The sequence below is a fragment of the Rhinatrema bivittatum genome, chromosome 1 (genome assembly GCF_901001135.1).
Source record: "Rhinatrema bivittatum chromosome 1, aRhiBiv1.1, whole genome shotgun sequence".
Taxonomy (NCBI): domain Eukaryota; kingdom Metazoa; phylum Chordata; class Amphibia; order Gymnophiona; family Rhinatrematidae; genus Rhinatrema; species Rhinatrema bivittatum.
In genome coordinates this window covers 468726544-468752450 of record NC_042615.1, presented here as the reverse complement: position 1 = coordinate 468752450, position 25907 = coordinate 468726544, and the positions used below count along the sequence as shown (strand labels likewise).

Below are 25907 nucleotides of genomic sequence, written 5' to 3'. Positions count from 1 at the left end.
CAACTCTTTCTCGATAAGATGGCTCAATGACTGACCATAAGTAAGACCTGAACTTTTTCTATTTCACCTTGCTACAATCGCGTCGTAGTCGCTGGTGGCGGACATCGCGAAACGGCGGCTTTGCATGAGTCTTAGATGTGACGGCGACCTGCCTGCAGCTACTCTTACTTTCACGTTACTACCTAAGCTCCGGGCATTGATCTGCCCACTCATTTTGAAAGGAAAGCCTAGGGACTGACCTTGTTTGGTTGGAATATTACACCCTCGTGGGATAGTCTTATCCGCCCGCCGGGCTGTCGAGGCCTAGCCTTTTACCTCTGTTGAGACCTCACAGTAAAGATCTTTGGCTGCTTTGGACGCCTCAGCGGGACAAAGGGACACCAACTGTAACTCTAAAAATCGGCTTCCTGTCATACCCACTTTTTTTTTCTTTTGGGCACAGTCAGGGGGACTCTCTTCTTGACTCTCCGGATGCTCAGGAACTTTACTGTATTATTCCCATTAAGGGATCTACTTATCACTTTAGACCACTGTCTGCCATAAGAATATTGGTAAACCACGCTGTTAATCTTACATTGCCTTTTAGCAAGTTTATTCTTGTTCTATGTAAACCGGTTTGATTTGCATCTAATGTAGGAAGATCGGTATATAAAAACCAAAAATAAATAAATAAATAAATATCCTTCCACTGTTGAAGTCTGTAGCAGTTGGTTGATGTTGACGACTGTTATTCCTAAATGTCTCTCTCTTTCTGTCTTTTGACATGCTTAGCTATCAGCTAGCATATGGGGTGGGTCTGGCCACATCGTTTGCGGATCTCCAGGCCTTCCTAGATGAAGGCATTGATAGGGGAAGATTGGAGTGTAGGGTTGGGGACACCACAGGTGTCGGGAGGGGGGGTTGATTTCGGGGTGGGAAGTGGGCGGGGAAGAGGGAGGCTCCTTGGGGGTAGAGGGTGGAGGCAGAGTGGCCAACAGGAATACGGGGGGGCAAGGGGCAGAACGGAGGGTTGGGGCTGGGGTAGGGGATGGATTCGGGAGGGGATCGGGTTTTTGGGTGGGGGGGGGATACTCCATGTACAGGGTAGGAGTGGACAGACGGATGGGAACGGCTTCATGCAGGCCCGCGGTATAAAATCTGGGTCGCTTGGGGACCAGTGGTTTGTGGGGGAGGCCTCAGCTGGGAGGGCCTCTACCAGCATCATAAGACTGGAATGTAGTGATACTTCTGTTTTTGTTTCATGGTATGAGTAATTCTACTAAGTTTGTTTCATGGAATGTATGCGGTCTCCATTTTCCTATTAAGCGCACTAAAGTGCTTTCTCTACTGAAGAAACAGTCGACAGCGGTGGCTTTCCTACAAGAAACCCACCTTACTGACAAAGAGCATGCGAAACTCCAGCGTACCTGGGTGGGGGAAGTAAGGTACGCTTCAGCGACCTCTAAATCTGCGGAAGTTGCGATTTTACTCCACAAGCAACTCCCTATCACAATACGTAAGGAAATAAAAGACCCTCAGGACACTATTTAATTTTGGTCACTGAACTTTTCAACTACACGGTAGTGCTCTGTAACCTGTATGCACCCAATACTTATGACCCCCGCTTCTACTGAGGCTTGTACTCCCACTTACTTCCATATCTGACTGACATATTAATCGTAGGGGGAGATTTTAACACTATTAGGGACCCTCAGCTGGATGCATCCCAGAGCCATAGCTGGGATGTGGGCATGGGAAGGGGTCCTGCAATGCTGGAATCTCAACTACATTTACTAGATGTTTGGAGGACCCTGCACCCCACTGAGTGTCATTTCACACAACTCTCTAGGGCACATGCCTCCTTCTCGCGGATTGATTATTTTCTTTTGAGCACTCATACATTCCACCATGTCTTAGAGGCGGGTATTGAGAGCATCGTCATCTCAGATCAGGCTCCGGTGTGGGTGGACGTGGGTTTTTTGGCTCCCTCCAACACACCAAAAATTTGCCGTTACCCCTATTTTTTGGCTCAAGATGAGAAATTTAAAGAGTTTCTTACGATGAAGTGGAAAGAATATGTGGCCAACAATCAAATCTATGAATCTCGCCCCATCTTGTTTTGGAACACTGCCAAGGCGGTGTTGAGAGGCGAAATTATTTCCTATGTCTCTCAACACCGGAAAATCCTTAATCGGTGTATTCTGACCTTGAGTTCCCAGGTGCGTCAGGCCAGGGCTCATTTGATCCGATCGAAGTCGGAGGACGCACGAACCTCTTATATGTCCAAACAACATTTATTTATTTATTTGAGTTTTTTCTATACCGGCATTCGCGATGGGGATCGCATCATGCCAGTTTACAATTAACAAGGTGGGACAAAGGAAAATAATAATAACATTAACAGGTGCTTAAAAGAAAGAAACATAGCAGTTACAATAAAACAGGGACGATATACAACTTGGAACGTTGAAGCTGCGATAGTAGTTAACAGAGAGAAAAGAGACCTGCCAACTTGGCAGGTCTCTTTTCTCTCCTTAAGCAACTCTTTTCTCTCCTTAAGCAACTCTGATCACCCTGTTGGGTGATCAGAGTTGCTTAAGGAGAATTAGGGTTTCAGTAGGTGTCTTGAAAGGCTTTCATAAATAACCAGGTTTTAAGTCTTTTTCTAAAAGTTGGAAGACAGGGTTCCTGTCTCAGGTCTGCTGGGATGGAGTTCCACAGAGTAGGTCCTGCTGTGGAGAAGGCCCTGTCTCTGAGGGTTATGTGCTGAAAGGTTTTAGAAGGAGGAACCTGTAGTGAATCTCTGTATGACTCTCTGATCGGTCTGGTGGAGGTATGTTTTTTAAATGGGATTTGAAGGTTAAGCGGAGAGAGTTGGTGGATAGCTTTGTAGACAGTGGTAATAGACTTATATAAGATTCTATGGTGAACTGGCAGCCAGTGTAGATCTTTGAGAATAGGAGATATGTAGTCTCTTCTTCTTGTGTTAGTCAATATTCTGGCTGCCGTGTTCTGAACCATCTGGAGGGGTTTAGTGTGAGCAGCCGGGAGACCTAATAGAATGGAATTACAATAATCTAACTTGGCGAAGATTATTGATTGCAGGACTGTTCTGTAGTCGTGGGAGTGGAAAAGTGGTTTAATTCTTTTTAAGACGTGAAGATTATGAAAACAGTCCTTGGTGGTTTGATTAATAAAAGATTTTAGATTTAGTCGATTATCGATGATAGCTCCAAGGTCTCTTACTTGTGATGTTTGAAAGCTGGTTGGTAGATTTGAGGTGAGGTTACTGTTTTCGGGGGAAATAAGAAGAAGTTCGGTTTTTGACAAATTTAGGATTAGATTTAGGCTGGAGAGGAGGTTGTCAATTTTTTGAAGGCAATTATCCCAGAATTTAATAGTTTTTGTGAGGGATTCTTTGATGGGGATGACGATCTGGACGTCATCCGCGTATAGGAAGTATTTGAGGTTCAGATTGGTTAATAGTTGACATAGGGGGAGGAGGTAAATGTTAAAGAGGGTGGGAGAGAGGGAGGAGCCCTGCGGTACTCCTAGCGTGGAAGGATAAAACTGAGATTCTTTATTGTGTATTTTGACCTTGTATCCTCTGTTTCCCAGGAATGATTTGAACCAGGCCAGTGCTGAGCCTGTTATTCCGATAATTGCTAGTTGATTTAGAAGTAGGGAGTGATTAACAGTATCAAAGGCGGCCGATAGGTCGAGGAGTATCAGTAGGTAGGCATGCCCTTTATCGAGGCCCATGATGAGGTAATCTGTTAAGGATATGAGAAGAGATTCGGTGCTTAAAGATTTTCGGAAGCCATATTGGGTGGGGAATAATAAATTGTGGTCTTCAAGGTAGTCTGATAATCTGGCGTTAACTAATTTTTCCATTACCTTAGCTATGAAAGGGAGGTTTGAGATTGGGCGAAAGTTGGAAGGATCTTTGGGATTTAAATTGGGTTTTTTTAGGAGTGGTTTGATGGAGGCAATTTTCAAGTCGTCAGGGTAGATTCCTTGGGCTAGGGAACAATTGATGATGTCAGTCAGGGCTTTGGAGATGGTATCTGGTATTAGCAGCAGAAGTTTAGAGGGAATATGGTCAAATGGATGTGAGGAGGGTTTCATTTTCTTCAATACAGATTGGGTCTCTGAAGTTGTGATAGGTTCAAAGGCTTGTATTGTAATGCCATTGCCGGGATGGAGGTATGTGCTGGGAGGAGCTAAGGTATTAGGTTTCAATTGAGATCGCAGTTTGGATATTTTATTACTGAAGAAGATGGCTAATTCCTCTGCTTTTTCGTGCGCTTGGTCGAGTGGGATGTCTGGTGGGTTGACGAGTTAAAATCGAAATGTAAGTAAACAGGGCTTTAGAGTCGAAGATGAGGTGATGAATCTTGTGAGCGTACTAGTCCCTTTTTGTTTTTAATGTGGCGCTCTTGTATAGGTGGAGTGCCAATTTGTAAGCCGAGAGGGAGGACGGTGATGGTGCTTTATGCCATTTATTTTCTTTTTGTCAAAGGGAGTGTTTGAGTTTTTGAAGATCTTCGTTACACCAGGGTTGTCTTTTAGAGGTGTTGTGTTTCGGTTTTTTTGTTGCCAATGGTCAGAGTTTGTTTGCTGCCGATACTGTGATGTTAGACCAGGAGTGGAGAGCTGAGTTGGGAGTAGAGATGTCTATGAATGGGAGTTCTAGGACAAGGTGTTTGTGTAGTTCATCGGAAGGACAATGTTTTCTGTAGGTAAATTGATGTTGAAGATCTTGTTTGGTATTTGATTTTGCCAGCGAAAATGTGGTAGAGATTAAGGCGTGGTCTGACCAGGGGACTGATTTGCATAAGGGTGGTGCTGAGTGTGAGATGCCTGAATTTACGAAGATGAGATCCAAAATGTGACCCGCTCTGTGAGTGGGATTGTTGATTATCTGCTTGAATCCCATGGCGGTCATGGCATTTAGGAATGTTTCGCAGTTCGTGGAGGGAGAGGGGTTGTCAACATGTAAGTTAAAGTCTCCCAATATAATGGCTGGAGACTCAAGGTTTAGATGAGTCGCTATTAATTCTAGAATGGGAGAGGCATCTGAGTCCAGAAGTCCTGGTGGGGCATAAACTAGAATGATTTGCAGAATGTCAGATTTGAAAAAGCCGGCTTCAATCTTTGAGGGAGAGTAAATTGGGAATTGTGTAAGCCTCAGCTCTTTTTTGGCTGCGAGGAGAATACCCCCACCCCTTTTTTTCTGTCTGGGAATAGAGAAGAAATCGTGGGTTTCCGTAGGCAGTTGATTTATTAGTGCGGTGTCCGTGAGTTTAAGCCATGTTTCGGTTATTGCGCAGAGATCCGGATTAGTGTCCAGAAGAAGGTCATTGAGTATTAGTGTTTTTTTGGTAAGAGATTGGGTGTTGAATAAGATCAAAGAGAAAAGAGCTAGGCCTAGCGTCTGGATAAGAGGGGAAATCATGATTGGGATGAGGGATTTGTAGGTAGTTGGACGGGAAATCACTGTAGGTTTTCCAAAGAAAATGCTGGTCATATAATGGCATATATGATCCTCCATACATAAATTGTTTAATTTGTGTACTGAAGAGAATACACGCAAGGTAAAACCATCTTTTATTATAAATTTATTATACATTTGTGCTAATCGTGAGTTCATTTAATTTATATTAGATTTAATGTTATACAAAATTTACAATTTTCAGTCCTTGTACAATATGTTTTATGTGTCACCATTGCTATATAAGAACATAAGAAAATGCCATACTGGGTCAGACCAAGGGTCCATCAAGCCCAGCATCCTGTTTCCAACAGTGGCCAATCCAGGCCATAAGAACCTGGCAAGTACCCAAAAACTAAGTCTATTCCATGCAACCATTGCTAAGTCTATTCCATGTAACCATTGCTAATGCTAATTGCTAATGCTTATTGTTTTATTTTATTATTATTACATAAAGATGTATTTATATGATTTTTTATTTATGTTTTAGCCCCTGAGGCAGCCGTCCTGATACGGCGAAACTCGGCCTGAGTCGGGCTACTTTGTGTCTCCACTTCAATAAAAGTTTTTTTCAAGACTACTGGCATCTATTCCTTTGTTCAACCAGAAATAGGCAGGTTTGTTGGTAAGCTGGGAAACTTCTTGATGCTTACTTTAGTTACGAAGGTTTTGGGGTTTTTTGTTTTTTTTCCTTTCTTTTATAATGTACTGTACTTCGGGGCTCAACAAAGGGGCGAAACAAAGGGGCCTGCCCCTTTGTCGCGCTCCTTAGGCGCGCGGTGCCTGTGAGTGGTGTCTGCTCTTAAATCCCCTTTTCAGTTGCGAGGGGATGAGGTAATCGGCACGCCCTGAGAGGGGAGGAGGAGTCCGTTCGGGGCGGTGGGCTGACTTGAGCGAGGCAGAAAAGCTGAGAGATGACCCGTGGTCGGTGTGGGGGGCCCTCGGAGGTAAGAGCGAGAAATAATAGGCCTTACCCCGATGGGCTCGTGCGCCGACCGCTCGGCCCCTTCTCCCAGCTCCCGTTGACTGCGACCTCCGCTGGATTTGTTGGAACCCCGGGTTGTGGTAGAAAGGGCGCCTGGGAGTGGTGTCTGCTCTTAAATCCCCTTTTCAGTCGCGAGGGGATGAGGTAATCGGCGCGCCCTGAGAGGGGAGGAGGAGTCCGTTCGGGGCGGTGGGCCGACATGCCCTTAACTCCCTATTACACCAACGGCCTAAAAAGAGTTACCTTTACTAACAATTCAAACTTTATCAATACAGTAATAAGGCAGGGAAAATGATGTCTAATCTTATCAGGTCCACCAGGACCAGTAGATTTATTCCGGCCTTGCATAAGTCCCCGACTGAGGTGGTTCAGGACACACCTTCTATTTTAAAATGTTTTCAGGATTTTTACTCCTCTCTCTATGCCTCCGAGGGGTGTAACCCAGACGCCTGCCAAAAGTTCTGTGAGAGTTTGTCCCTTCCCCAATTGACTCAGGACCAAAGAGATAAGTTAAATGCCCCTATTTCAGAGGCGGAAGTGCGCCTTGCTATTCACCACTATAAGAACTTCAAAGCCCCGGGACCCGATGGGTTTACAGCGGAATTTTTTAAATTGTTGGAGGAGCACGTACCCATGACATTGGCCTCGGTGTTCACAGCATTGGTGGCCCGAGGCTCCTTTCCTGACCACGCTAATCTAGCCCATATCATCCTGATACCCAAGGCGGGTAAGGACCCTTATTTATTTATTTATTTATTTATTTATTGCTGAGTTTTATATGCCGTCATTCGGAAAGCCATCATAACGGTTTACAAAGTTCAGATTACAATTTTTATCACAGTTGGTAAAAATAATAAACTGGTATCATATTAAACAGACAACCGATTACAGAAAAAATTGGTGCGTGCACTATGGATTGCACAAAGGGGTGAGCCCCTTTGTTGCGCCCCCTTCGGCGCGCGGCGCCTGATGGTGAGGCGCATTTCAAACGGTCGCCGGTGCTCTGAGTGACGTCGGGGGGGGGGGGGGGGGGCGTGGTCTCGCGATCGGGACCCTCTCTCATTTATGCATTTTTCAGTTCCCCTCACCTCCCGATGTTATTTCAAGTCCTCTCTGTTTCATGCAGTTGATAGTCTCATGCAGGGGCCGAAAGATCGAGGGTGGCCTCCCTGCTCGCCGGCGCCTGATGGTGAGGCGCATTTCAAACGGTCGCCGGTGCTCTGAGTGACGTGGGGGGGGGGGCGTGGTCTCGCGATCGGGAATCTTACCGCCCAATATCCTTACTTAACTATGACCACAAGCTACTGGCTAAAATATTGGCGGAGAGACTGGCAACTCATCTACCAGCTCTGGTCGGCGATCACCAAGCGGGTTTTGTCCGCCAGCGCTATGCGCTCGCTAACATCCGCAAAATATTAACGGCAATGACGATGAGTCAACAAATGTCCCACCCATACTTGGCTATTAGTTTTGACGCTGAGAAAGCGTTCGACAGGGTGGACTGGAATTACTTATTTTATGTGTTACACCACCTGGGATTCGAGGGTTTTTTCCTGCAGGCTATTCAACTCCTTTACCACGCGCCAAGGGCTTGCGTAGTAGCTAATGGATCACAGTCGGATACATTCCCAGTGGAGCGAGGTACCCGGCAGGGTTGTCCCTTATCCCCCATCTTATTTCTTTTACAATTGGAACCATTGTTACATGTTATTAGCGGCACCCCAGAGATCTGAGGCATTCGCATGGACTCCATTATATTTAAACACGTCGCCTTTGCTGACGACCTACTAGTTTTTATTACCAATCCCCACTCGTCATTGCCACCACTCCTGCGATTAATTGGGACCTTTGGGACATTCTCTGGGCTACGGCTTAATGAGTCCAAATCCTCGGCCTTGGCATACCCACCGACCTTGAGGGACACCTGGACAGACCCTTTTCCTTTACAGTGGGCGGGAGATAGCCTTCGTTATTTGGGGGTTCACCTCCTATCGGACCCGCAACTCGTATACCAAGCCAACATACCACGTCTACTCCGTCAGACTCAACATACTCTAGCCACTTGGAGGTCCCTACCACTTTCGGTTGCAGGGCGAATCTCATTGTTTAAGATGACCCTGCTCCCGAAATGGCTATACCTTCTGCAAAATGTGCCATTGTTACTGAAAAAAAAGGACCCAGCTGCCATAGAGGGCACTCTGCGCAGATTCTTGTGGCGGGGCGGGAAACCCATACTTCCCTTAAAGTGGCTAAAGAACAACTGGAGGACAGGCGGTTTGGGAGTCCCTGACCTTGCTCATTATAATATGGCCTGTAATATGCGGATTCTTCGTAACTGGGTATTGGGGACCTCCAACTATGCTTCCTTGTTGGCAGACCAGGCCCTTCTGCACCCGCTGGCCCCTTCTTATGTATTGCAAGCAGGATCGAGCAACCTCCCTCCTTTTTTAACCCAAACGGCTCTCACTCGGCCTCTACGGCAGACCTGGTTACGTCTCACAAAACTTTTGCATGTCCTTCCAGTATGTGCTTATTTCCTCCCAATCAATGGAAATGCTGAATTCTCTTCGGGCTCCCATTCTACCATGTTTCGGGTGTGGGAGGCAAGGGGCATCACGCATCTGGGTCACTTGTGGACTCGAGAGGGGGTGTTTATGCAGTTTTTGGAATTTCGAAACCTTTACAGTTTGGGGGTTAACTATACATTCCCATATCTGCAAGTATGCCATTATGTAAATGCATTGTCTGCGGCAACCAAGGACATGGCATAGTATACAGCTCTAGATAATCTATTCCACTTCGAGAGTGCTAACACCCCCTCCCTTTCTAGTTATTATAGAGCCTTGCAGCAGCAGCGGGCTCAGGTGGATGTCTGTTCATGTCTGGTAGCTCGTTGGAATAGGGATCGGGACTTCTGTGTTACAAGTCTCATTTTACGTATATGCTTTCGGCGTATTACCAGGATCTCAACTAACATGTATTTCAGGGAAATGCAACTTAAATTTTTAAGTCAAGCATACGTTTCTCCCCAAATGGCTTACAAATTGACTATTGCCTCCTCGCCTCTGTGTGTCCGCTGCCAAGGGACCGAGGGCACTCTATCTCATGTTTTTTGGACGTGCCCCTTTGTTCACAGATTTTGGCGCAAGATAATAGACTATATGGCAGATTTACTAGATGTGGTGTTGCCTATTTCCCCCTTGTGGTTTCTATTTGGTTGTATTTCCCCTATCAGAGTTAGAGATCCTGGTTCTCGCCTATTGTTACAAAAAGCTAGTCTAGTGGGGAAGAAAACTATATTGCTGGTTTGGCGGTCCTCAGATGCTCCATCCTTTTGGGCTTGGAGGAATCATCTCCACGCTATGATGACAATAGAAAGTATTGCGACTCGGGGTTCTCCACGTCGGCACCGTCTGTTCTCAAGCTTCTGGAGCCCCTACCTTCAATAGCTTTCCCACCGGGCACATACTCTCGTCTTGAATGACTGAATGGTGGCCTGCGTTTATTCCCATGGACACTCCTGGCGACCAAGAGAACATTGCCTTTTCACATCCGTCTGTACTGTATTGAGATGGACTATAGGAGAGGGGGGGAGGGTTGGGAGGGGGTGGGACGACTTGCTGGGGGAAAATGTTGAACTTGTTTATTGGTTCTGTCTGGTTCCAGGAGGGATCTGAAACTACCCTCCTCGGAATTACTGTATGCATTTTGAAAACCCAATAAAAATTGTTTAAACATAAAACCTTTCAGGTATCTGAAGGTCCACATCATATCTCCCCTGCACCTCCTCTCTTGCAGAGCATATATATGCAGATCCTTCAGTCTCTCCTCATGTCTTCCGATACAGACTCCACACCATTTTGTTCAGCCTTCTCTGGACCACCTCATCCTGTCTCTATCCTTTTTGAATACAGGCTCCAGAACTGCACACAGTAATCCAGGTGAGGCCTCACCAAGGACCTATATAAGGGCATGATCATCTCTCTCTTTTTTTTTTTTTTTTTACTGGTTATTCCTCTCTGTATGCAGCCCAGCATTCTTCTGGTTTTAGTTATCACCTTCTCACTTTGCTTCGCTGCCTTCAGATCATCAGACACTGTTACCCCAAGGTCCCTCTCCAGTCCATGCCCATTAGTCTTTCACCTCCATCACATACAGTTCTTTTGGATTTTTCCACCCCAGATGCATGACTCTGCACTTTTTGGCATTGATTCTCAACTGCCAAATCTTCAACCACTTTTCAAGCTTTCTTAAATCACTTTTCATTCTCTCCACTCCTTCAGGTATGTCCACTTTGTTCCAGATCCTATCATCATCTGCAAATAGACTTTACCTTCTGTCCTTTCTGAAATGTTGCTCACAAAGATATTGAACAGAACTGGTCCAAAACAGATCCCTATGGCATTCCAATTGACACTATTCTCTCGTCAGAATAGGCTCCTTTTACCTGCTGTTTCCTGAAAGTCAACCAGTTTATAATCTATTCCACCACACTGGTGCCCACTCCTAAATTCAAATCCTATGCTGTAAGTTACTGGGCTATCTTGACAGTAAGCAAATGATAGTAATAGAAGTTAATGAGAAGTAATTATTTGGGTGAAGATGTTAAATTGTCTAAAGTCTCTTTTGTTTAAACACTCACTCTCCAATGACAATTCAACAGACAGTTCTGTAGCCACCCTGGCTTGATAATTACTTGTTTTTAATTTCATGTTTCAGTTTGAGTAACTGTGGCTCAGTTGTAGCATTGCAGCACAGGCAACTTGGGTTTATTTTCCTGTCGGGCAGGTGGGGCTTATGAGTTTTGCAGAGGTGAGGTGCTTTAGCAAAAAGGGGAGGGAAGACTACTGTTATTACTGTGGTGACTCAAGACAGTAGAAGAGCAGCTGTTGCGCTGATAGTGGACCCTTAGTGCACATTGAGTGCTTACAGTAATAATGTTTAAGTCTAACTTCTATATTTCTTTTTATTAATTCCTAACTAATAACTAATAACTAATAATTCCTAACATTCTATTTGCTTTTTTTGACTGCTGCAGCACACTGAGCCGACAATTTTAAAGTATTATCCACTATGATGCCTAGATCTTTTTCCTGGGTGGTAGCTCCTAATATGGAACCTAACATCGTGTATCTACAGCAAGGGTTATTTTTCCCTATATGCAACACCTTGCACTTGTCCACATTAAATTTCATCTGCCATTTGGATGCCTAATCTTCCAGTCTTGCAAGGTCCTCCTCCTGTAATGTATCACAGTCTGCTTGTGATTTAACTACTCTGAATAATTTTGTATCATCCGCAAATTTGATCACCTCACTCGTCGTATTCCTTTCCAGATCATTTATATATATACAAGCCGTTAAGCCCGTTAAAACGGGCTACATCCCTCTGTCTCTCACCTCCCCCTCTTTCTCTCTCCCCTCACTCTTCACCACCCCCTCCCTCACCCACTCCTCCCCACCCTCCCTCTCCTATCACTCAGTCCCTCCCTCCCACTCAGTCTCACTCACTCCCTCCCCCCTCTCTCCCTCCCTCTCACTCACTCAGTCCCACTCACTCTCACTCAGTCCCCACTCCCTCCGTCCTCTCCCTCAGTCCCACTCCCTCCCTCAGTCCCTCCCCCTCACTCAATCCCTCCCTCTCACTCAATCCCTCCCTCCCCCCCTCCCTCTCACTCACTCAGTCCCACTCACTCTCCCTCAGTCCCACTCCCTCCCTCTCTCTCCCAGTCCCACTCCCTCCCTCAGTCCCCCCTCTCCCTCTCACTCAGTCCCACCTCCCTCCCTCTCACTCAGTCCCTCCCCCTCACTCAATCCCTCCCCCCCCCTCAATCCCTCCCTCTCACTCAGTCACTCCCTCCCCCTCTCTCTCTCCGTCCCTCCCTCCCACTCAGTCCGTCCCTCCCTCTCTCTCTCTTCTCCCTCCCTCGCTACCACCCGCTACCGCCGTCGCCGCCCGCTACCGCCGTCGCCACCGCCGCCGCTCGCTACCGCCGTCGCCGCTACCACCGTCGCCGCCCGCTGCCGGTACCGCCGCTGCTGCCACTGGACGCCGCCATTTTTTTTTCTTTCTGAAGCTGCCTCAGAGCGACGTGCTCGCCCGCACATGCGCGGTAGAGCTGGTCTCTACTGCACATTTGCGGGCCGTCGGTCACAGGCCATTTATAAGGTAGATATATTGAAAAGCACCGATCCAAGTACAGATCCCTGAGGCACTCCACTGTTTACCCTTTTCCACTGAGAAAATTGACCATTTAATCCTACTCTCTGTTTCCTGTCTTTTAACCAGTTTGTAATCCACGAAAGGACATCGCCTCCTATCCCATGACTTTTTAGTTTTCATAGAAGCGTCTCATGAGGGACTTTGTCAAACGCCTTCTGAAAATCCAAATACACTACAGCTACCGGTTCACTTTTATCCACGTTTATTAACCCCTTCAAAAAAAAGAAGCAGATTTGTTAGGCAAGACTTCCCTTGGGTAAATCCATGTTGACTGTGTCCCATTAAATCATGTCTTTCTATATGCTCTACGATTGTGATCTTGAGAAGTTTCTACTAGAGATGTGAATCGGAACTGAAATCCGACCCGATTCTGGTTCCGATTCACATCTATAGAGATCTGAATCGGAACTGAAATCCGAACCGATTCTGGTTCCGATTCACATCTCTAGTTTCTACTATTTTTCCCGGTACTGAAGTCAGGCTCACTGGTCTATAGTTACCCAGATTGCCTCTGGATCCTTTTAAATATTGGGGTTACATTGGCCACCCTCCAAGATTTTGCATTATAGGCAGCAGAGGGACTTTGTCCCCATTCATGATTCTAACACCCCTCAGACTAGGAGAGTGTATAGCCTGCAGGGAGGGAAAAGTAGGCAAAAATTCGTACGTAGAGGATGAATTGTATCCTCATGGGTTAAGTGCTGTCTACTGGTTTTCTACTGTAATGTTCGTAGATATTTTCTTAAATGTATCAGGAGTTACCTCTCCCTTCTTAGTCCATGCTATAAGCCTTGGGTTCTATTTTGTATTGGTTTCTTACTTAGTGGTGGAGTGGCGCATTATACGGCTGGGGAACAACCTAATCTACCAATGTGCGAGGGTGGAGCTCCTGCTCTTTATGCATATCCAAAATTTACATAAATGGCTAAAATTAGTATTATGTCCTTAAATGTTTAGGGGTTAAGCTCACCGCAGAAGTGGAGTCTTCTCTTTTGGGAACTGGATCTAAGACTGCCCGACATAGGTGGGTCTCTTGGAGGAATACTATCTAAGAGATATGAATATCTGATGAGAACCCCAAAATACACCAGACAATACTTCACGCCCAATAATAAATTAGCCAAATATACTGGGGTCGGAATACTATTCCTGCAAACTTGTATATTTGAATGCACATATTGCTTTCAGATCCTAAAGGCCGGTATCTATTACTCCGAATTAAAGTTAATGGGTCCTTCTACACTATAGTAAACGTTTACGCTCCCAACAGTGAACAAGCTACCTTCTTGCACAAAATTCATCAACTCTTGCTACAACATAGTATGGGCCTGTTAATACTGGGGGGTGGGTGACTAATGTGAGTAACTCTTTCTCATTATTTAGATACCTCTAAAGGGACATGCACAGACTGCAAAACTTCATAGCAGAGCTTTTAGGGATCTTATGAATAATTTGCAGCTTGTTGACCCCTGGAGACTGCAATATCCTCACTCTAGATCATATAGCTACTACTCCAAGCCACATGATTCCTACTCTCGTATAGACTATATTTTGGTGATTAAATCACTTCTTCATTATGTTCAGAACCCTGAGATAGGCATTTCATGGTCTGATCACGCTCCTGTTAGCCTGGACCTAACACTGCGAGGGGACGTGTAGGAAGGCGGTTTTGGAGACTAAATGACTCTATATTAACTGACCCTTCCTATATACAAGACATTGCCCAGGTCATTAATGATTTCTTTGGAACCAATGCAGGCTCTGTTGATTCCCATGTGGTGGTCTGGGACAGTTTTAAGGCATTTATCAGAGGTCTCTTTATATCTCGTTCTTCGTTTCTTAAGAAACAAAAGAATGAGGCAAGCTCCCAGTTCCAGGATGAGATATGACTTCTCTCAAAGCAACACATATAGAGCGGATCCCCAACTATTTTGACCCGCCTCACTAAAGCCAGAGAGGATCTCCATAGATTGGAAGTTGACTGTATCGCCCATTCCTTAGAACGTTTACGTCAAGAGCACTTCGAAGGAAGTAGGAAGGCAGGGAAGCTGTTGGCTAATAAACTGAAAAACTTACCTTCCAAAATTATAATCCTAAAAATTAAAAAATGACCTAGGCGAGATCTTATCGACCTCGTCAGAGATTGGCCAGCAATTCCTTAAATTTTACCAGACTTTATACACTGCTGAATCCCAGATCACCTCAGAGACCATACATTCCTATTTGAGTTCCATTTCCATTCCCCATCTCACCATGGAAATGAGGGAACTCCTCAATGTAGATATTTCCACTTCAGAGCTGCTACTGGCTATAAGGGGTCTCAAAGTGGGAAAAGCCCCCGGTCCCAATGGACTCACCTCAAAATTCTATAAGGCCTTTTACCCTCAGTTGGTTGTGCCTATGTAAATCCTATTTAATTACTTACAAACTGGAGGCTCATTACTATCGGACTCAAACCTTGCACCATTACAATTATAGCCAAACCAGGCCGAGACCCCACACTCTGCGGCTCGTATCGTCTAATATCCCTGAATAATCTTGTTTTAAAGATACTAGCCAAAGTGTTGGCAGCCTGCTTAAATGGCTTTATTGCCCATATTATTCATCCGGACCAAACTGGGTTCATTTCTGGCAGGATGGCCAGCGATAATGTTCGGAAAATCATAAATATACTCTGGGGCACACACACTCCTCCTCGCTATAGATGCAGAAAAGGCCTTTGACATGGTACATTGGCCTTTCCTCTTTGAGACTCTGAAGCTTATGAACTTTGGTGACTCCCTTTATAATTGGATACAAGCCCTTTATGATAAACCCAAAGCATGCCTGAAAATAAATGGAGGATACTTGGACACTTTTAATGTAAAACGGGGCACTAGACAAGGATGCCCCCTTTCACCCATACTGTTCACTATATTCCTGGAGCCCCTAGCCATCACAATTCGTAATAATGCTCTAATTAATGGCTTCCCCTTGGGAACAGAGACCTACAAATTTTTATTTGCTGATGACATTCTTTTTACAGTTACCAATCCCCATACATCCTTGCAGGCTATTGAAAATAATTTGGCTTCCTTTAGTGCAGTCTCCGGCTTTAAAATTAATTGGGATAAGTCAGAAATATTGAATGTCACATGCGATCCCCAAACCACTACGTACTTGAAATCTACCCATCCATTTAAATGGGCCCAGTCTAAAATTAAATACTTAGGAATCTACTTGGGCAAAAATGTATCCGACCTTTTTCAATTCAACTATATTCCCCTGCTTCAGACAATCGAGAGGACATAGACCATTGGTCGTGGCTTACCATCTCCTGGCTTGGCAGAATTGCTGTCGTCAAGATGAATATTTTGCCGAGACTACTATATTTATTCCAAACTTTGCCGATCACACTAAGAAACATGACCTTAAAGCAATGGCAAAAGAAACTGATATGCTTTTATAAGGCAACATCGACCCCCTAGGGTAGCCAGGCATGTTCTTTTTCAAAACAAGCTCAAAGGGGGATTGGGACTCCCAAATCTGTTCTGGTACTATGCTGCATCACAGCTTCGCCCCATCATTGATTGGCACCATGTACCAATGTAAAACATTGGGTACAAATAGTGCCGTATTGGTTAGGAGACATGCTACTTCAAGCCATGGGTAGGCAACCCAGGCATACTTGGCGACCGTGCCCTAATTTAGCTCCTACTACTAGACACACCCTGAAGGTTTGGTCAATATGGAGGGATAGATTGGTGGGCACAGCTCCATACCTTTACTCCTCTTATCTTTTCCACAACACCACTTTTACTCCATGCATCCCCACCCAATCTTTCTCCGCCTGGAAAGACAGAGATCTCATGCAATTTGCCCATTTCCTGTCAAATGATAAAATAGTTCCCTTTGCTGAATTACAGGGCACTCATGCATTGCCCACATCTGACTTAACATATCTACAGATAACTCACTTCAAAGCACACCTGCAGAGGCGATCCCAACTGGATTCTAAGAGATCCCTCTTTGAGGGGTACTGTACCCAGCCTCAGATATTAAAGGACCTGATATCTAAGATCTATAATTTAATAAATACTCGGTTAAAGTCTAAACCCAGTCATATCATTGCCTGGGAACGAGACTTGGGTACATCACTTTCTGAAGAACAATGGTGTCCGATATTCACGAAGACCAAGACTGTCTCAATCTCCTCTTCCATAGTTGAGCATAGCTATAAAGTACTATTTAGATGGTACAGTGCACCCACTCACCTAAGTAAGTTTAATCCTAGGAATAGTGAGTTATGTTGGCGCAGCTGTTCTCAACTAGGCTCTTTTCGGCATATTTATTTATTTATTTATTTAACATTTTTCTATACCGACCTTCAAGGTTGAATACCATATCAGGTCGGTTTACATCGAACAGGGGTAGATCAGTATAACGTAACATAACATAAGGAGCAAATTTTGTGGTAAGAGACAAGAGCAGAGAAGCAAAAAGTTACATAATAACAAGGACCTTGAACTTGGAAGCTGGTTCAGCTGGAAAAAGAGAAGCCTTAAGAAGGTATTAAATTAAGTACATTGTGATATGTGGTGGGATGTAAATACATTCAAAGTGTCTGGTTGCAATTAGAGGTATTCCTTTCAGACATTCTAAACATACCCATCCACTTAACTATAATGCATGCACTTCTTTATTTACATGATGATGATGCCATCCCACACTCCCAAACTTTCATTCAGCATTGTTGTATTGCAATGAGAATGGAGATTGCCTATTCTTGGAAAAGTATACACTAATCAACAACCAACTGTACCCACAAGCAGCAGCAGCAATCAGCACTTTTAAGATAAGATAAGTACTTGAGAAAAGATAACGATAAATCATAAGTGGGTTGGACCGTGCGCCGGGAAAATAAAAGCACAGATAATTGAACAAAAATTGAAAAAATAAAACATTGAGTTGTTGAATAAGCAAATTAAAGAATAACACATGGGAGCTATTAAAATAGGTCAGCCACAGAGTGGTTGTTACATATATAGCGACCGCACACAAACCACATATCAAGGGGTTCCCTTGACATTTGGAGTTGTATTCTTGGAAAACAACATATGCCCCGACCCTTCAGGAGGTCCCGAAGAGATTAGACAAAACCTGCACAATGTATAAAGTCACTGCGGCCAAACACCATAGGATGGCCAAGTTTCATAAGGTTTGGACGTCCTACCTAACCTGGAGGTGTACACACCCTAGGACTGGCAACCCAGGGCAAGCACAATAACAATACCGATACCGATAACTATGAAGGTTCCTCTTGTATATATCAATCGCATTAATACTGATTTTATCTGAGAGTACTCCTGTATACTTCGTTCTTAATTAAGATTTTCTGTTATCTATGATCCTTGGTATAAGTTGATGTTTAGGAAAACAGCATACTGGGGGGGTGGGGGGAATAAGTTTATAAAATCGGAATGTTGTCCTTGATACTTGCAGATGTATAAGTCCAAGGGCCATGCAATGTTTGATTTTTCAAGGATCACAATAAAAATTATAAATTTAAAAAAAAAAGGATCTAGGGATGCTGCCATGGAACCTAATACCTGGAGAGGAAACTTTCACTTGCAATAAATGTAAAACTTGCGACTTGACTTTGGCAATCCTCTCCAACGTCAAAAAGACTCTTCCCTTGTGCGTGCCTAAATGCACTCCTAGATATTCCAAGACTTGAGTCGAGCCAACATTCTGTTGGAAAAATTGATCACCCAATCCAGATCTTTCAGGAGTTGAGACAACTCTGGATGTTGACCCCTGGGATTCCTCTGCTGTTTTCATCCAAATCATCCAATTGTCCAAATAACGATAAAGCAGGACATCGACTTTGCACAGAGTGGTGAGCACCATCTGCAGTACCATAATCTTGGAAAATGTTCCTGGGGCTGTGGCTAAACCAAAAAAAAGAGCTTGAAACTAAAAATGTCTTTCCAGACCTGAAAACTTGAGGAAACTCTGACGTTGCTGATGATCTGGAATATGCTAGTATGCTTTCCAGAAATCCAGGAATGTAAAATTCTCCCTTTTGTACCGCTACAATAATGGAATGTGGTATCTCCATGTGAAAATCCTTAAGGCCTCCATTTACCTTTTTAGATCTAGGATAAGTCTGAAAGTGACTTCCTTTTCGGGAACCACAAAGTAAATAGAATATCTTGTCCATTCTTTTCTGTGAACAGAGACCACCAATATTAGCAGAAAAAGCTGTTCCAGGGTGATCGTCTCTGGAGAGTGACGGGGGAGGGGGGGGGAATACTATGAAGGTGTTCCTCCACCTGGTGAAAAAGTTCTATGGCATAACAGTTTCTCATGTCAGTAAGGACCCACAGGACCAATCAAATTTGGATCCATGTCACATAAAATTGTGGCAACCATCTCCCAATCCTTTAAAATTGGAGAATGGATCCTTTGAACCTCATTGGAAACCCTTGTAATCCCCTGTGCTGTACTGTGCAGGGGATTCCAAGAGTTCCTCCGCTATACCTAGCTCTGCCAATGCCTGGACGATCATCGCAGGCAGCAACTCCCTTCTAAAAAGGCAGACCACTTGCAGTTCCTCATCTTTGGCAATAGGAATCTCTCCCTCTTCCAGGGAGACTCAACTCAGGTTCACTGTTGCCGTTCTGCAGCTCTGCTGCACGATCCCCCAGCGAGCTTGATGCCATATCAAAAACCGGATCAGCATTCCACTTGGGTTTCTTTGACAGAAATGTACCCTGGGGTCATTAGTCGGAACCACAGAATTAGGAAAGGACCACTGTAGTACAAAGCCCTGCCTTATGCAGAAGGCTTAGCTCATAAGCACTACAAAATCCAGAAAGAATGGAAGAGGGTAGTGCTAACCACTTCTCGGCCATGTACCCCAGACCTCTCTCCTCATACGTGCCACCCGCAGGCGCGAGAACCAGAGGTTCAGGGAAGGAATCCCTTACACGGCTACTGCTGCTCCTGGAGGACAAAATAGCTACCATTTCTGCCCTTAATAAACCTGCCCCAGTGGGGCCTAGCTTGGACCATGCTACCCCCAAATTCTGTGGAGCCCTTGCCAGAAATAAATTGTACAGAAAGAAGATCCCCAGTCGACCCTTCCTACTTCTGCTGCAACCATAGCAAAATCTAGTGAGAGAGAAACTGCCGAGTCAGCCATCCAAAGAACAGCATTTCTTGTGCTCGGTGAGGGTTGCCATCCTCCAAGTTATTGAAACCAGATCCTGAGTTAGGAACTCACCACCGGCTATCCTACCTCCAAGAACTTGATCACAATTAGCCTCTTTCACTGGATTACTGATGAATCACAGCACAGCCAGCAGCATAAAAGGCAAAGGCAAAACAAATTAAATAAATGCTACTTTTCTAACAGTCTACTCCTCAGGCAAACATTTTTCACTTGCTGGATTCTAGCCTCAGAAGAGGGTGTTAGAGGGAACCAACATCACTATTAAATCCCTCTCATAGACACAGACCAAGCCATAAAATGGCCACTGAGAACACTCTTCCCACCCCCGTTTGTCCTTATTCACATGGGTGGAAATTCCTAATTGCATCCCTACCATTTACTGGAGACAGAGAATACTGAAGAGCTGCAAGTGGCACAGTATCCTATATATGGTGACAACAGCAAAATAGTTGTTCTCTACCTCCATCTGCTGGTAGGGGAGCAAAAGCCATGAGTTTGGTCTGGTGGGACAATAAGGAAAGCTTAATAATATTCAGAGCATACTATGGAATAACAACACAGTGTTTGGGTAGTAGTAATTTCATCTTTCTTCTAACATATACAGTATAAATTTCCCTGAGTTTAAAGAAGAACATAGAACAAGTACATTTCAGCCTTGCTGTTATTATGCCAAAAAACCGGAAGCACATCCATTGTTTGTTTGAGATACCCTTGAAAGCTGATATCAGAAGGATGCTTGGAAGCATAGTTTAAGATGAACTAACATCCAAATAATAACTCCCCCCCCCCCAAAAAAAAAAAAAAATCACACAATTTACAATCAGTGCAAAAGGTTTTATTTTGTCTGTCTCACTCATAATGACAAGTTAAATCTTCATTAAAGTTTGTACTTCAGCCATGTCCACAGCATTCTGTCAACTATGGTTATAGTATTGCAAAATGTGAAAACAGTATTTCTCTTCATACTCTATGGTTTATAAGTGCTAAAGAGGATTACAGCAGGTTTAGAACGAGTTTACAGCATTCACTTATTTTAGCAGGTTCTGATACAGCGGCATATTTTTTTATTTGAGAGTCAATGCCTAAAGACTTGGCCAGCTGTACAGCATTTGCATCATCGCTGATCAGCGTCCCCAGAGCCACCAGGAGTCTGAAAGCAGCTTCAAGGTCCTGCACCATTTCTACAGCTGTGCTGACAACAGACAAGCACTGTGCCTTCCCCTCAATGTCATTGACTTGGTGTAAACAGGTTGCATAGTTGAGTGCCAATGTGGCCAGAGCAATGTGAATGTTCTTATTGCCACTTGCTTTCAGTTCTATCGCCTGTGACAGTATCTGATCCCTATGTGACATCATGAGCTTCTGACCCGGCTGCCAGGCAAAACAATTGCAGAATATTCGCAGAGTGAGCAACTGATTCGCTGGTTTGCCCTGATGGTTCAGGAGTTTCATGAGGTGGCTGCAGAACTGACCAGTGGCTTCGTCACTGCACAGGTTTTCATTCACGCTGGGGTGTCGGATGGACAGCCGGAGAATGTCCAGTGCTGGGAAGACTATGTCTAGAACAGAAATGAAAAGGAATGTTTGTTGCTGCATTTTTGGTAGCTAAATCTTAATGCTGATTTGATATAATCTCTAGTACATATCTCAGACGAAAAGAACTTTATTCTCTGCTTTACAACTGAGCAGACTTGCCACTCTCACTCTGTAGGAGAGAGAGATACTTTTGACCAAAAATGTTATTTTTGCACAGTCACCTAAAATTCTAGGATTCCAATGCATTTCAGTGGAAAGGCAAGAGATCATCCTCTTTTTTTCTCTCTCCAAATCTCCCTCTTGAGAACATTCACCAACTGGTATGAATAACCTAAGGCCTCAGACGTGTACATGCAAAGAGAAAAATCATGCATAGGGTGTAGTTCTTCACTGAATTAGTGGCTAAATATTGGAAAAAAAAAAGCATAGAGGGATAGCACCTTAGATTTCATAGTTTTTGAATGGTGTTACTTAGCCTAAGAGGAAGAGTGAGATAGGGCCAGCACAGTGGTGCGCACTGCCATACAGAAGATATGGGCCCAGCCAGACTCAGGAACCTGAAATAGTTTTGGTCTGTGGTCTCTGGCTAAGGACTACCACTGCAGTGGATGAGCCAAACGAGACTCATGGTGCCGTAGCCTAGCAGAGGTTGGTTCTGATTGAGCTGGAAGCCCAAAAGGAGGAGAAGGAAATTACTGGGCCACAAAAACAAAAGAAACTGCTGGGTGAAAGAAAAGAACCAGTTTCCTGAGATGATATGCAATCACAATTAGAGCTTTTTGAGATAGAGCAATTTATACATACAAGTTATAAATAAATAAATACAAGTTATAAATAAATAAATCATGAGGGCTAATGGAGAAGCATCAGCCGCTAGCCCTTCATTAAGTCACAGTCAGAGAGAAAAGACCTCAACTGAGAAGCACAGTGCAATCTAGCCCAAAAAAGGGAAAAGAGCTGCAGCAGACCATCACCCAACATGGAGAAATAAGAAGTCACATCCCCACCTTCTCAATGAAACAGAACGCACTGTACCACAAGAAAGGCCAGAGCTAGGGGCTGTGTAACTCAAATGTGGTTCAAAGTAGTAAAGGTGCTGCTGAGAGGAGTCTCTGTAATGTTCCAGTCTTTAGACTGTTGCCCAGTCATCTCCACAGAACCTCTGAAAAATCTCATATCAACTTTTACATGTTTCAGAAACCTCCAAATTGTTAATTTGGGTTACTTTTTTGTCTAGCAACCTCTTCCTCCCACCCATACATTATGTCCTGAGCATCTCATTTAATAGTGACACAGCAGCGATGACACATTTTCATTATAGTCTCTATAGCAATCCTGCTAAATAAGATTTAATCTGTACTGGCTGAAATTGTTTGCTTACTATAGTAATACAATTATACATATCTTCTAGTTTCTGAAGAATGCTAGAGAAGGGGAAAATAGCAATGCCAACATAACTCAAAGGTATAAATAATGCACAAAAAGCACTGTTACTCAGTCAAAAGGAAGTTGCAGATTAATGGGTTATGATGAAGAAACAGGCTATGAAATACTAGCAGAATTAATAGTTGGTTGGTTAAAAGACAGGAAACAGAGGGTAAGAAATTAGTGGCGTGCTCTAGGGATCTGTTCTGGGACCTATGATGTTTAACACATCCATAAATGATCTAGAAAAGGGAACAAGCGAGGTGATCAAATCTGCAGATGACACAAAATTAGTCAAAGTTGTTAAAACAGCAATCGACTGTGAGGAATTGGAAAAGAACCTTTCAAGACCTGGGCATCAGAATGGCAGGTGAAATTTAGTTTGGACAAGTGCAAAGTGATGCACCTAGGGAAAGACAACCCCAGCTACAGATACACAATGGGAGTCACCACCCAAGAAAAGGATCTTGGAGTCCTTGTGGACAATACACCAAAATCCTCAGTTCAGTTGTGGCAGCAGTCAAAAAAGCAAATACAATGTTAGGAAAGATTTGAAAAGGAACAGAGAATAAAAAATATCATACTGCCTCTGTATCGAGCCATGGTGCACCCGCACCTTGAGTACTGTGTTCAGTTCTGGTCACCCCATCTCAAAAAACACAAGATGAAAGTAAAAAGAACAAGGTAAAGAAAAGGACAACAAAACTGATAAATGGGATGGAATAGCTTCCCTATGACGAAAGGCAACACAGATTAAGGCTCTTCAGCTTGGAAAAAAATGACAGAGAGAACATGACGTTTATAAAATCATGAATGGGTAAATAAGTTATTCACGCTTTCAAATGGTACTAAAACAAGGGGATACTCCATGAAACTAACAACCAACAGATTGTAGCCCTTCACTTGTCCCTGTTACACGCATGCTGCAGGATTATTCATAGTAACATACTAATGACAGCAGAAAAGGACCAAACGGTCCATCCAGACTATCCAGCAAGCTTCCTAACGGTAGTATTTGCTGCACCGTGCAGGTAACCCCTATGTTTCTCTTAAGGGTTGTTAAGTGCTGCTCTGTGCAGTTATCTCCAAGTCTTATAAGGGTACATAAGAACATAAGAAAATGCATACTGGGTCAGACCAAGGGTCCATCAAGCCCAGCATCCTGTTTCCAACAGTGGCCAATCCAGGTCATAAGAACCTGGCAAGTACCCAAAAACTAAGTCTATTCCATGTTACTGTTGCTAATGGCAGTGGCTATTCTCTAAGTGAACTTAATAGCAGGTAATGGACTTCTCCTCCAAGAACTTATCCAATCCTTTTTTAAACACAGCTATACTAACTGCACTGACCACATCCCCTGGTAACAAATTCCAGAGTTTAATTGTGCGTTGAGTAAAAAAGAACTTTCTCCGATTAGTTTTAAATGTGCCCCATGCTAACTTCATGGAGTGCCCCCTAGTCTTTCTACTATCCGAAAGAGTAAATAACCGATTCACATCTACCCGTTCTAGACCTCTCATGATTTTAAACACTATCATATCATAGCTTAAGTGCTGTACTTTTGGACTTGGCAAAAGAAGCAGTCCTGTGCTTTATTTAAACTGTAAGGTGGTAAAACATCAGAAGTACACTGGAAAATCCTAAAGGCTCTGTCCTTGCAGTATTCAAATAAATCCCTTAGTATCAAAATAACACTTCTGAAAACTAACTGGACAGAAAATAATTCAGTCTTCCCATACACACTGAAAAAACTGAGCAGATGTGTGTGCTTTGTCTAGTTTACTAAATGTGATCAGAATAATATAATTTACAATAAAGTATTCTTGTGCTGAGCTCAGGAAAATGCAAGCATCAGTGACAGTAGGAGACTGGGTATATAAAATGCTTGGCCATTTTTTGTGCCTTAAGTTTTTCTGTCTCCCAGGTACCAGGGAAAGGAAAAAGACTGTCTCCTACGAAAGAATGGGCATATTTCTGATCAGTGCCAAGGCAGCTCCAGCTGCTCAGGATCACACTGGAATAGAAGCAGTCTCCCAGTACTGAGAAACCTATGGGATTACTAAAGGCTGGCCTTCCCGGAATTACTTTATAGAGAAACAGATGAGCAAGGGTGAGCAAATTAAAAGTATGAAACTGCAAAACTAGTATATGTAATCAAGTAAGTAACTCACACTGTAGATATATGATGTTAGGTTCCATATTAGGAGTTATTGCCCAGGAAAAGGACCTGGAGATCATAGTGGACAACACCTTGAAATCTCTGGTTCAGTGTGCAGCGGTGGTCATAAAAGCAGACAGACTGTATTACTCTATGGTGAGGCCGCACTTAAAAGTGCTGTGTGCAGTTCTGGTCACTGTATCTTAAAAAAGATATAGTTGTATTGGGAAAGGAAGAGAAAAGGGCAACCAAATTTATAAAGGGGATGGAACAGCTCCCCTGTGGGGAAAGGCTAAAAAGGTTGGCTCTGTTCAGCTTGGAAAAGAGATATCTGAAGAGAATACAGAATCAAGAGTGGAATAGAATAGTAAAATGTAAATCAGTTATTTACTCTTTCATTCAATGCACAATTAAGCTCTGGAATTCATTACCAGAAGTTGTGATTAAGGCAGTTAGTGTAACTGGGTTTAACAGAGGTTTGGACAAATTCTTGGAGGAGAAGTCCATAAACTGTTATTAATCTAACAGGCTTAAGAAACAGCCACTATTCAGGTGCCTGAACTGTGCCCAGTGGGGTCGCTGTCTGATGATGTAGCGGCTGCACCGGGGTAGGGTGTGAAGAGGTCCACGCTGATGGAGATTTTTCTGAGTATATCACTGCGGTGGCTCTTGGCAGTCAGCGAATGTAAACAGGAACTGCTAGAGATGAGGTATTTCCAATTTCTTCTATTATTTCCTCTACTCCTTTGCCTTCTTAAAACCTCGCAGCAGTTTCAATTTGGTAAGACTAACACATTTTTCTCCGGAGACATTATGGGATGACACAGAGGGGGGTTTAGAGCCATTATACTTTCCCATATCGTTCCCCTTCAAGAAAAGAATGGCAATTTGG

General features: G+C 43.8%; 1 protein-coding gene across 2 annotated transcripts in view; it reads right to left on the bottom strand.

The window, feature by feature from the left end:
- Nucleotides 1-20709: 20709 nt before the first annotated feature.
- Nucleotides 20710-25907, bottom strand: part of PLAA (phospholipase A2 activating protein) — a 207651-nt gene continuing 202453 nt past the window's right edge. For both annotated transcript variants that reach the window (XM_029606392.1, XM_029606383.1), the window contains one exon: nucleotides 20710-21455. In XM_029606392.1, coding sequence (XP_029462252.1) covers nucleotides 20890-21455 — 566 coding nt within the window. In that variant the 3' untranslated portion in view covers nucleotides 20710-20889. The remainder of the gene's footprint in view (nucleotides 21456-25907) is intronic.